The 12,983-nt window shown below is 34.2% G+C and overlaps 1 protein-coding gene across 1 annotated transcript; it reads right to left on the minus strand.

The window, feature by feature from the left end:
* Window positions 1-9,304: 9,304 nt before the first annotated feature.
* LOC121413843 (ras-related protein Rab-39B-like) lies at window positions 9,305-11,929 on the minus strand. Its single transcript, XM_041606813.1, has 2 exons — window positions 11,548-11,929; window positions 9,305-11,069 (listed from the first exon to the last, which is right to left on the minus strand). The coding sequence occupies exons 1-2, from the start codon at window positions 11,802-11,804 to the stop codon at window positions 10,637-10,639; spliced, it is 690 nt and encodes a 229-aa protein (XP_041462747.1). The 5' UTR covers window positions 11,805-11,929; the 3' UTR covers window positions 9,305-10,636.
* Between the last annotated feature and the right edge of the window lie 1,054 nt (window positions 11,930-12,983).

The raw sequence follows: 12,983 nt of genomic DNA on the forward strand, positions 1-12,983 counted from the left end.
TAAAATTCATGCATATTGTATTAGGGGCCTACAAAAAGAAAATAAGGGAAAGGGAACTATTAGTATATTGGGATTTCCATACTGCCTATTTAAAATGTAAATACGTACGGAGCTTGCAACTGCAAGGGGAAGTTCACCCCTGACAAAACGTTTATTGTAAAAATAGCAGGAAAAATACTATTATTAAAGTTGCCGAAGGTTTGAAAAAAAATCTATCAAATAATTTTTAAAAATTTATCATAATCTTAATATTGATTATCAGGCTGATGTCTATGCGAGCAGCTATCCTACGTATCGTATAGCAAAACAAAAATCAATGAAATGTCTTTTTCAGAAAATTTAAAATGGTCTTGCACCTTCAGTATATCAATAAACAAAAATATTTCACACCCGTTCCTAAAAAAAATAAGTCATCACGAACCCATCGAACAATTAAAATTCATGCATATTGTATTAGGGGCCTACAAAACATGATGGTTTAGCGTACATAAATCCAAAACTTAAATTGTAATAATGGAAATCTCTCAACACTTCACCAATATATTTTTCTTACTTCTTACAACAAACTTTTCTTCAGAGTGATCATTCTCTTTAACTGTTACGCGTGGTTGCTACATTTTTTTTTTGTGTGGAATGGAACCATATTGGAGTAGAAGGAGCAAAATCGAGCCCCCACTGCCCCTGCCTCTTCTGTCTCTGCCTCTCTCGGCCTCTCCTCGTCCTTCTCTCTCCCTCTCTCTTCTTCTTCAAACCCAAACAAATTAAGATGTCTTTACAACATATGCCATGATAGCTGTGTATACGCCCACGTATACGTCGAGTGCTCTTGCATGGTCATAATAATTAAATCAATATTTTTTATTGCCATTTTCCGCAGCATACACAAGTTTGCAAAAACACTCGTGTTCACTCAGCAAACTGCTCTGAGGCATAGAGAAATTGACTGCTGTTTGAATCTCCAGGAAAGCAGCAAATTACGGACTACAAAGAAATTGAGTTTCATTTTCAGACAGGCTCCCAATTCCCTTTTTCAAATTCTCTTATATCTCATATTCTTGTTACAGTATATTGTGCCCGCTATTGTGTATCGAAATAGGCCTCGGGAATGGGTAACCTCCTTGATTTGGGGGTCATGACGCAAACCAAGTCCATGCTCAAACTAATTTGTTTGTTGGCTGGGGGTTATTCATTTTTTTTTAATTCTTTTTTGGGGGGCTTTTGGTTTTTACCCATTCGCAAGGCTTATACTTTTACATTGCATGACTGAAATGCGATTTTTAAAAATATGATTAATAGACCTCTATAATATATATATATATATATATATATATATATATATATATATATATATATATATATATAAATATAGAATATTTTTATCAAATTCGTTCAATATGTATTTTGTCTTATCACTCCCATGCAGTTCTCTTATAAATATATTATTGTTCTGTTAACCCTTTTATTAGCTTATTTCATTCCTGTATTCATTTTGCTCCATTGATTCATTTATCCATTCAAAATGATAATTTTCCCTCAGTAATAATGATGAAATCAACCAACCCGCCAATCATTCTAGATTAATATTAATCTATGCCTAACTTGTCCATTCATTTATTTTAGCATTTTACTTCACCTGTATAATGTGCATTTCTTCCTTTATTCACTACCTTTTTTTATTTTCTTATCCATTAACATATTTGTTCATTAATTCAAGTTCATCGAGGGTTCAGGGCCGGGATAGAATAAATTTGTCATGCCCACGACTGCTAGCATTTCGTACGTTGTATCAATGACTAATCATGTAAGGATAATGATTTCAAATCAAATATGGACTTTAACTTGTTGTGATAAGAAATACAGGCCTACAACCATTGTTTCATGAACCTTCTCACGTGTATATTTTGCATATTGATGAATATAAATAGGCCAACATATTGTGTCTGTCATACTGAAAATAATTTCAATATCGTCCTCTCTCTATACTTCAGAAATCAGTTGAGGAGGAAGGGAGCCTTCTTTTCTCAAACAACTTTCCATATAGGATGATTCACTTTCAAAAAATACACCCCCTGTCCCCATCTTCTTTTTCATTTCTTTCCCTGCCCCTTCCCTCCCTCTTTCTTTATCTCTTACTTTTTCTTTCATTCTTTCTCTCCCCTCCCCCCATCTCCCCGCGCCCCCTTCTCTCCCCCTCTCTCTCTCTCTCACACACGCTCTAATTCCACTGGCATTCAATGTTTAACAGAAAAAAAAGACAGGATCAGTTTACAACCATTTGGTTTAGCTCACAATTTACTTTGACATTATCATATATATACTGCACATCAAGATGTAAATATAACTGTACATAATCATTTAAGTTGCAGTGTCAGGGCAAAAAACCTAATTGTAAGGGAACAATGCATAAATAATACGCCCATAACACCAACAAAAAGTAGCAATTAAAAACAAAAACATGTCATTCGTGTTCACATGCAGACCATTATGAGATAGTTAATAAATTACAAAATGTGATCGAAGAAAATTGCATTTCTTGAAATCAAAATGTTTTTTTTAAACAATCACAAATTTAAGCAAATAAATTCGCCCATGAAATATCCATTCGGCGAATATGTCCACATTTTCGAGTATTATACAAATATTTATGCAAGTGAAGAGCCTTCCAAATTTATCCAATACACACCTTAATTGTTACTGCTTTTGAAACAAACCATGTTTCTGGCTAGAGATGTATAAAGAGTCTTCGTCAAGTTTTCACACTTGATTTTTATTTGCAATTGTAATCTTTAATAGTATTTTCCTGTATACATTTTACAGATAAAGCAACACCAGTAATTAATGTAAGGAGAGCAGCAACATTTCCTTTTAATGTGATCAGCTCTAATCTTTCTCCTCAACAAAGTGTGTGGAACAGGGATTAAAGAAATGAGGGTCATTATAAACATGGAATTTCTCATGCAGGGGGGGGGGGGGCTTTATAGGGGCTGTTACACAAAGCAACATATCAAATGGTGTGATAAACTACTGAAATGATTCCCTCTGATTGCCCAAGGAAAAATTCCTAACAGATCATTTGTCACTGATATTCTTAAACTGTATTTTTAATACTGGTATACGGCCCTGGGTCACATAACACAATTCTTAGCAACTGTCCATATTTGATTAATATGATTTTAGGTCATTACACAGAGTTGTAAAAATCAGTCAATGAAGTCTTGTGTCACAGGCCCCTGATCCATACACTACAACTTATTATTTCTGCACATGATATAAGGTTGACATATAACCATTTCAGATGATTGCCATCAATAAGTATAAAAGTAAAATCTGGAATTCATGCTCCAATTGACAGAGGATAAATGAGATAGAGTGGCAATGTTTTCCTTCTATGGGGGAATTGAACCTTCATCTTCACAATGATTAACATATAGGCCTAGTCCATGGTTACATATTAGCAATATTCACATTGTGAAAACTCAGTATTCTGATTAAAAATATCTATATTCAGCTCAAGAGCAGTGATTTCTATCATGGGGCAAGAGGAAAATGGGGGAAATAATAGGAAGAATTGGATTACCACACAAGTCCTCACAACAATGCACCATTACCTTCAAAATATCACACAAAACTTTTTAACTTTTACATATTAGTAATATTGAACTGCACTTAAAACCACCTATGAGAAATTGGTATCAAATAAAAATACCACTCTATCATATTTTTTTCTGAAATATGATACAATTAGATTAAAATGTGTCATCTGTTTTTAAAAAATATCTTATTTACATCCAGGGAAGTGACAAAAAAATATATCAAAGGGATCAAACATTAAAAGACTATAAATTGACACATGTCCCATTAACATTAGATCTCCCAAATGCAATCATTCCCCATACACAGAAAATGATGTTTGAGATCCCTTACAAGAGTGAAGTTCCAAGTAAATGAAATCAAGAAATTATAAGCAACAAGCAGCAAATCATATTTCCTACCTTTAAATGGAATTGTGAAGAGTATTGGACAAATCTTTAATTAAAAAAATGGATGGGGAATCACATACTTACAGTTGCAAATGCATAGTTGCCGATTCAAAATGCCAATCAATATTTAACCAGTTTAAGCATAAATTCATGCATTATATAATTTCTTGTTATTTCAGAGGAGAGGAAAACAAATAAAACTATGCAATCATAGTTTGCAAATTTATTTTTGTTTCAGATTGGCAAATATAATGCATAATAAATAAAAGTATGAAAAGTTTATGTCATTTTGCAGTAAGATTTTTGCAATAATTTCTGACATCAACTATTAATCACTGTCATCTTTGTTTTTTGTTTTGAGGGGGGGTGGTCAACTTAAAAATTTATTCAACCCCTCAACTTCTCTGTGTTCTTGAGTTGTTGGCTTGCAATGGACAGATGGAGGCAATAAAATCCTATCAATGGGATTGAAATGCTCTTACAAAAAAAATGATAGTTTTAAATGAATAATAGTAACATCTTTCAAAATCTAAGAAACAATATGCTTCATAGAGGTACATGTACATCTGGTTTGTCAACATCATCAATGTAGTATTCTAGACAATGTAGTATTTGAACTCAGAAGTAAACACATACTATGTTGGTACATGAACATGTAGCTCTAAAACAGGATAGGCAAGAATTATACTCCTTTTCTTTTAGTTTTTATTTATATCTGGTAACTTCTGTTCCTTAACAAAAATAGAATTTACGCATATCATGTGCCACAGTGCCAGTAATAAAATCAGTATGATCATCAAATGCAATTCAAATTTCAATAAACTATTGAATTTAAAATTAAACATTCTCCACATTATATTTCAGCCTCAGTTTAATGAAACGGGAGCATAACTTTGACCTTCGTTCACAACTTTTATAAGAGCATCATTATAGTAATCTACATGTAAAACCAAAAAAAATGAAAATGCATTCTTGTCCTACTTCAATGCAAGTCCTAAATACCTTTTAACAAATAAAATACTGCAGCAGGAAAAATAAATAATTTGTCAAGAAAGACAATAAAAAGAATAAAGTGAAATGGATCACATCTATAAATATTACATTCAGAGTTTGATGCATGCACTTTTTTTAACAGGTAACAAGCAGCAGGTGAGGTAGAGAAAATAATAGTTTCAAAATAAAACAAATGCAAAGAATTTGTATCACTACTTTGTACATTTAAGCTGAAAATAAAACTGACAGCAGGATGAGAAGCTGTTTATGAACTGCATACAGTGCCTGTGACTCCTGAAAACGGGCACAAGACAAACTTTAATGCAAACATTTTATGTTCAGTTCAGTTTCAATTGACAATGTGCAGTACAGTATAAAAATACTGACTTCTTTTTTAATGGAAATTACAGCCATAGACTTTTCTTTCTTTCTGAGCATTGTAGCCTGTGTGACTATGAGTGTAGGGGGGGGGGGCAAGGGAAAAACTCATTTAAGTGGTATAAAGTCAATGAGCAACGTGTACTAATAAATCTTTGCCTTAGTTAGGAAGTGTATCCCCCCCCCCCCCATTTGATGGCATATGTCAATACCATCTACATGTATGTCAATACACAACTCCTTGAATTTACCATGTAGATTCTAAATCATTGTTGGTATTAATTTGAATTAAGTATTAAGCAATTAATATTTATACAAAATTGCTCTAAAACAACCTTTACTAGAAATATTACACAAAAAATGAGTAATCCATCCTCATTTTAATTTCAGGCAAAATGCCAAGACGTGATCACTATGTTTTTTTATTACTACATCTTTGCAAAAGAGTGTAATCGTACATGAACTGTACATGATATTTTACCTCACATGATTGTCTTCCTACAAGAGCTATATCTCTCTAACATACTGATGTGATTTTTAAAATGAAATCGAAAAATTCTACTTATATCAAGAACTACATAATCAAATTAGAAATTATCAATAAAGGAGAATGAAACCATTGGAACAAGATAGCTTGTGTGAGAACAGAAAAATCAAAGAAACAGATCAACAAAAGTTTGAGAAAAATCAGACAAATAATGAGAAAGTTATGAGCATTTGAATATTGCGATCACTAATGCTATGGAGATAGCAAATTGGCAATGTGACAAAGATGTGTGATGTCACTTGTGAACAACTCTCCCCATTACTTAAGTATATATTTCACTTAATTGCCTCTTTTATCACATCTATTCATAGATCATGTGTTCTTTCTACATGAGGGCATGTAATACATATTTTTTAAGAATACATCATGGATAGAGAGTTTGTATCATAAGAAAAAGCAAAGAGACATTTTGAGGGTATTTTATAGTCCACCAAAGGGAAAGTTGTTCATCAGTGACATCACACATCCTTGTCGCATTGCCGATGTGAGGATCTCCATAGCATTGGTGATTGCAATATTCAAATGCTCTCAACTTTCTCACTATTTGTCTGATTTTTTTCAAACTTTCTTTGTTCTTATCCTTTGATTTTTCAGTTTCTACACAAGCCTATTTGTTCCAAAGGTTTCATTCCCCTTTAATATTCCTTATCATAGCAACATTTAAAACTACTCTGTACTTTATTCACATTTACAACTGTAATACACATGGGGTTAAGATGGTTTCACATTTAGTTATACAGTTAGGCATTCCAATGAAATATACATCAAATTTATGAAAGGTTTAGGAAATTCAAAACAATTTCCAAACAGCCCAATTTCATTACCAGTTGAAAACAGAATTGCTACAATACTGAGTTTTATCATTCTGCATTTTGGTACATTACTTCAAGTGCAATTAACATTCATGAGTATACTGTTGTTGTTGCTTTTTTTTAAATCAATGTGAAAATTCCCATACCTTTTGTACAGAGACCATCTGGTTCCAGTCAGGAATGGGTTAACACAGGCAACCTTGCATTGCTCAGCTACGTGCACTCACACAAGTTTGATTCATCAAAAATATCAAGTGGCAGTTACGTCTTTCCTGCTCTGTACATGTACATGACAAATTTTGAATTTATAAATTTTAAAATAAGAACCTACCTACATTTTATACAGTTATGCCCACGTATGTTAACCTAAAAGGCAATAAGGTACATGCAAAGAAGGTAGATATCGACGACTAAGGTATAAATACATACTTTTTTAGCACAAATACAGACCAACTATCCTATGGATGGTTCATGTTCAGTTGGAGCCAAAAGTAAAGACCTGGAATATTCCATGAAAATGCTCACATTAAATAGGAAAATATGTTATATTTTTAGAAATTATTTATGCCACCAGGGCAACATGAATAATGATCAAACAATCATGGATATCTTGCCAATAGGACCACTGATACATGTTTATTCAGGTGAAAAATGTGCCTCATTAAAAAAAACTTTAAATGCTAAAACATTAAAAGGTAAAACATTCAAAATTATTATATTTTTGCTCATCATTTCTCACCATAAACACTGAATATGAACTTTTCCATATGAGTAAAGCATTCAGTTTTGAATTTAAACCTAACTCCCCAAATAACACCGGTAACGGTTGCACATTTGTTTGAATTCTTCAAAATATTACTGTCAAGAGTTCAAAGTTCTTGGCAAGTGATCATTAACAGGGAATATACCATTTGTACATTACTCTTTGCTCCAATTGTATGTATTGCACAATTTTCATAAATCATTGTATAATACCAATATCATTTATTTCAATCATATAACAGCAAACATTCCCATGGTTAAATCCAAACTGAACACTTTCATCTTTAATTATAAGCATTACACCACTTTAATAACTGACATTAGAATTGACACTACTTGCACATGTATGTGCAATACAAGATTATGACACAAAATACTAACACACAATATGCATTGTAATAATCATTAATAAGTACACATACATTGCAAAAACCTATGCATCAAAAATTAAATTAATCTTTTCATCTTTTTACAAGGCTTTTAAAAAATAATCATCAGACCTTTTAAAAGACATGTACCAAGAATATGCCAGGCAAAGTGACATGATACACATACATGTACTCCTGGCTTCAATTAAAAAAGGATAAGAATATACATGGAAGAAGCTCAGTCACAGGTATGTGGCATCTGGTCAGGCTAACTCACGATGCATACCAAATATGCACACAGTGTATGAATGACGCACACCAAATGTTAAATATAACTGGAGAATGCCTTTCTATTGAAGTTGATAAAAATGGAAATAATAAGAATGTACATGTACACCAGGAGAACAAGCGTGATGCATTTCAAACTGTAAAATCGTCACATGCACCACGAACAGTCCTCTCTGCGCAGATTCAGTGCGCTATCGCGCCTCGCGATTTCACCACGAACCGTCCTCTCTGTTACGATGCCCACGTGGCGTAAATAATTCACTTCAATAAAATGTTAAGATACGGGATGAAACTTTGGAACCTGAACTATCGAAAAAAGACATGGGTAAATAATTTGCTCTCCTTGTAGGTGCATTTATTGCTGGTTTTAAAAAACCTTTTTTTAAATGAGTTCTCTGCAAAACTAACTTTCGCATCGAAGCGCGCAGAGAGGATGGTTTGTGGTGCGTGCGACGAAATGAAAGGGTACATGTACATTAGAATAATTCTGCAAGTTATTGCATGCACTGGATGAATGTACATGTACACACTATACAATACATCTGAAATGTGCCTGGGTATAAATAAGTCAAATTTACTAGACAGAACAAGTAGGCCCGAATTCACAAAGGTGGTTTTGAAAACCCAAGGTTGAGTCTATGGTTTACACTTAATTTAGTGCGTATCAGGCGTGTGTATAAAACATGTCCAATGCTGATGCGCGCATTTGTCACAGTGCGCAAAATTGACGCCTGTTACCATCATGGTTAGATACGCTACTTTATTCATGAAGTCCACTGTTTTTATTCATGAGTCCACTCTTCAAACAGTGGACTCATGAATAAAAAAGCGTATCTAACCATGGTAACAGGCGTCAATTTTGCGCACTGTGACAAATGCGCGCATCAGCATTGGACATGTTTTATACACGCGCCCGATACGTGCTTAATTAAGCGTAATTTATACAGGAAATCTGATAAACCATGGACTCATCCTTGGGTTTTCAAAACCACCTTTGTGCATTCAGGCCGTATGGTTTCAGAATGCAAATTGATAGCACTTTTGTCATGTACATTCAAACTGTATTACATGTATGTTTTCTTCCATCTGTTAATCACCATGAAGCACTACTTTCCTTCAGACCGCTGTACAGACTTAAATGGATGAATCGCTGGTTTTCTTTTTTTTCTAAATACATCACAAATTGGACTACGCTTTTGAATGACAAGTACAGTAAGCTAGAAAGTCTGAAATATCCAAAAATCTACACACACATATTACATACTTTTCTTTTGAAGAAACGTGTCAGCTCGATGGCAAAATTTGCTGAAGAAAATTACGATAGGAGTAACTGAATTAGAAAGCACCTTTAAACCAGAGTATTCATTTCATGGTGTCAGGTGTGTACATCTGGGATTTGGTTCTAGATGGATTTAGAAACCAAAATATGTACCAGTAGGCCTTTATTTTTTTTCTTTTTACTTTAAAAAAAAAGAACTTTAGATTATTTGGAACAGTTTTGAATACAAAATTATTAGAACATCTATGGAATGTTTTAGTTGTCCATATATCTATTGAATTTTGGGGGCCAAACACAATTGCAAGTCTATATGTATAACCCCTGGTACCGGTATTCATTTCCTGTGCTTAAACAAAAATCTTCTTTTATAATTATTTTCTTTTTTTTTTTTTTGCATACAAACATCAAATATATTACAGTATGTAAGTACTCACATTACCTATACAGCAATGAGCAGTGTACCATTTCTCATGTGGTTGTTATTTTCATTAGCAATTATTTATCTAGACGAAGCTATGACTAGGTAGATAGAAGGACTTACAGTTCCTTTAAGCCACTACATTGATAGTAGACCTACATGTACACACCAAAATAAATGTGTAGAAAAAAAAACCTAATACAGGTACAGTATGTACAAAACATAGCAAAATTATACTTTAATAGTATGCAGTGTTAACCATTTGTATAACTTGAATTCATGAACTGCCAAATTTCTAGATTTTTCTCTTCCGAATCATATAAAAAACATGTCTTCCAGTAGAAATACATACAGGCCTACATGTCATAGGAGATATGCATATAAAGGATTTTGCATCTTCATCACACACACTGACTCTAAGTTTCTATTAACTATCATTTCATTATATGGAAGTATTCATAGAACATCCTTGACAAAATTACTACAAATTTTCCAATTAAGAAAAAAATATATATTTTGTTTGATTTTATTTGCTTTATTTGGGGGTATGTATGAGGGGGTACACCTGTACATGTACATGTATATTAGTTAATGCCAGCATATAAATCATATAGAGCCTTATCAATTCACTCCATTATTCATTAAATATTCAACTATTCTAGCATTACAATAAAGAATGCAATTTGAGGATTTTGCTACAAATGGTTAACACTGCTTGCTCATGTTGGTACTACAATTAAAATGCACACAAGTATAATTTTAAAACAAATTATTGATTTTCTCGTAAATGACATAAAACATAAACATATTCTTAGCAGCATATCCTGGGTTTTTCTGTAGGTTCTTCTAGCCGCAACGTTTCCCGCGGCATTGCGAATCCACCCTTGATGCCGTCCCATCCCTCCCTGATGCACAGGTCACCTGCTTCCAATTTGGAATAGATCTCTTTTGCCATGACCGAGAAAGCTGCTTCGACGTTAGTGCAAGCCTTGGCCGAGGTTTCTATAAATTTCATCCCGTTGGCGAAGGCAAAGCGTTCGCCTTCTTCTCTGTGTACTTCTCTCATATCCTCTCCCAAGTCCGTTTTGTGACCCACCACCATGTATGTTGTATTGTGGGGGTAGATAACGTTCTCCTGAGCTTCCAGCAGCCACTCCTGCAGATTCTCAAAACTTTGTCTGTTTGAAATGTCATAGACAAGCATCACGCCTACCGAGTTCCTGTAATAGGATGTAGTTATTGATCTGCAAAATGGAAACACAGAACAAATTATTTAAAGAAATTAAAATATTTGAATTGAGACCAGACATTTCAGATTTCACTTTTTTTCAAGAATTCATTAAATATCTGGCAACATTGGCATTAATAAGGCATGGCTTGCCTTAATTAGAGTTTACTAACAAAAAAGATACTTTCAAATTACAAAACATCTTACTAATTTGTAACTACTAACTGGTCTTGCCTTAATTTACTTAATTGTGATTAGATTTAGATCTAGACCTATATTCAACTTCTTTGTGTTTTGTTTTTCTTTCTTTTCAGTCCGCTTAAAAGGCTTAATCAGCATGCTCACAAATTCATTTTTTTCTTCATAATTTCACATTATTCTTAATTTATAATTAGCTAAGCCTTAGGCCTAATTCATGCATGTTTAATTAGAAGTTGACATTCCTTTTTCAAATCAAAAAGCACTCTCAAGTCTCAACCATCTACTTTTGTTACCTGAATCTTTCTTGTCCAGCTGTATCCCACAGCTGCAGCTTGACTCTGGTCTTCGGGTTTACATTCACCTCAATCAGCCTCGCGTAGAAGTCCACTCCCACCGTGGGGTCGGAGACCTCAACAAACTTCCCATCGCAGAAACGGCGCAGTAACGAACTCTTTCCCACAGTGGAATCCCCGACTAAAATCAACCGAAATTGATATTCCCAAATTACTTCTGGAGGTAATCCTGCTATATCTTCTGACGAGGCTGTCATAGCTGCATTGCTGTTACAATTTCAACGTGAAAACAGCAGCGAATTATGTCAAAAACTGAAATAACAGCGTTTTCTACCTCACCACACGGCCGGCTTTCGCGTTTAACAAATCGCCCTTTAAAAATGACGACAATGTTCTTCCGGGTCACTTTTTGTTTTCTTCAATGGAAATACTACACTCGAAACGCTTCGTTAAAGTCTAACTTTCAGCAAAACGTGGGAGGGGTGGGGGTAAAAGAAAACAAAAGGGGAGGGATTAAAGTTGGAGGATCAGGAAGATGAAAAAATGAAAAGAGGGCACACCGAGAGGGTACAGAAGAATAAGGAATAGAAAAGGATAAACAAAACGAAAAAAAATAGCAATGAAGACAGGTAAATCATAGCGCAGTAGGGGGGACAAGGGGCTAGAATATTTGACAAGGCCCCCCCCCCTAAAAAAAGGTATCACCCCCAAATTTAAGGTCAATTCGACGGAAATAAATTTGACAGGCAAAAAAAAAGAAAAAAGGTTATCATCCCAAAAGTAAGGTCATCTCTCCTAAAATACATGTTTTATTTCGATTTTGAATGATGTATTTCTTACATAGTAGGGGGACATTTGATATTGTGTCACCCCCCCGACTGTTTTGAGTAGGGGGGACACGTCCCCCTGGGATTCCCCCCCCCATGTTGGGCTCCCGTGGGGCTGCGGGCCGATCTCTGCACCGTCAGCTCTAGAGTATGTCACACCCTTCTCGGGGAGTAGCAATCGGATAGCAATAGAGCTAGAGGACAGGAGAATGTAAAATGAAGAAAAAATGGGACAAAAATATGAGTCTGCTAAAAAGCAACAAAATTGTGGGAATCAACGGTCCTCCCCCCCAAAAAAAAAAAATGAAAAAAAAATATTGGCAGTAAAGAAAATAAGTAAAGGGAGAAAGGAGATGCAATAAGATAAGACTTAGAAATAAAAGGAGGGAAGGAGAAAGAGATGAAACAGTGATAAAAATTCAAAAGGATATTTAAAGGTCAAGTCCACCTCAGAAAAATGTTGATTTGAATCAATAGAGAAAAATCAGACAAGCACAATGCTGAAGATTTCATCAAAATCGGATGTAAAATAAGAAAGTTATGACATTTCAAAGTTTCGCTTATTTTGAACAAAATAGTTACATGAACGAGCCAGTTACATCCAAATGA

This window comes from Lytechinus variegatus, chromosome 4 (genome assembly GCF_018143015.1).
Source record: "Lytechinus variegatus isolate NC3 chromosome 4, Lvar_3.0, whole genome shotgun sequence".
NCBI classification, from domain to species: Eukaryota; Metazoa; Echinodermata; class Echinoidea; order Temnopleuroida; family Toxopneustidae; genus Lytechinus; species Lytechinus variegatus.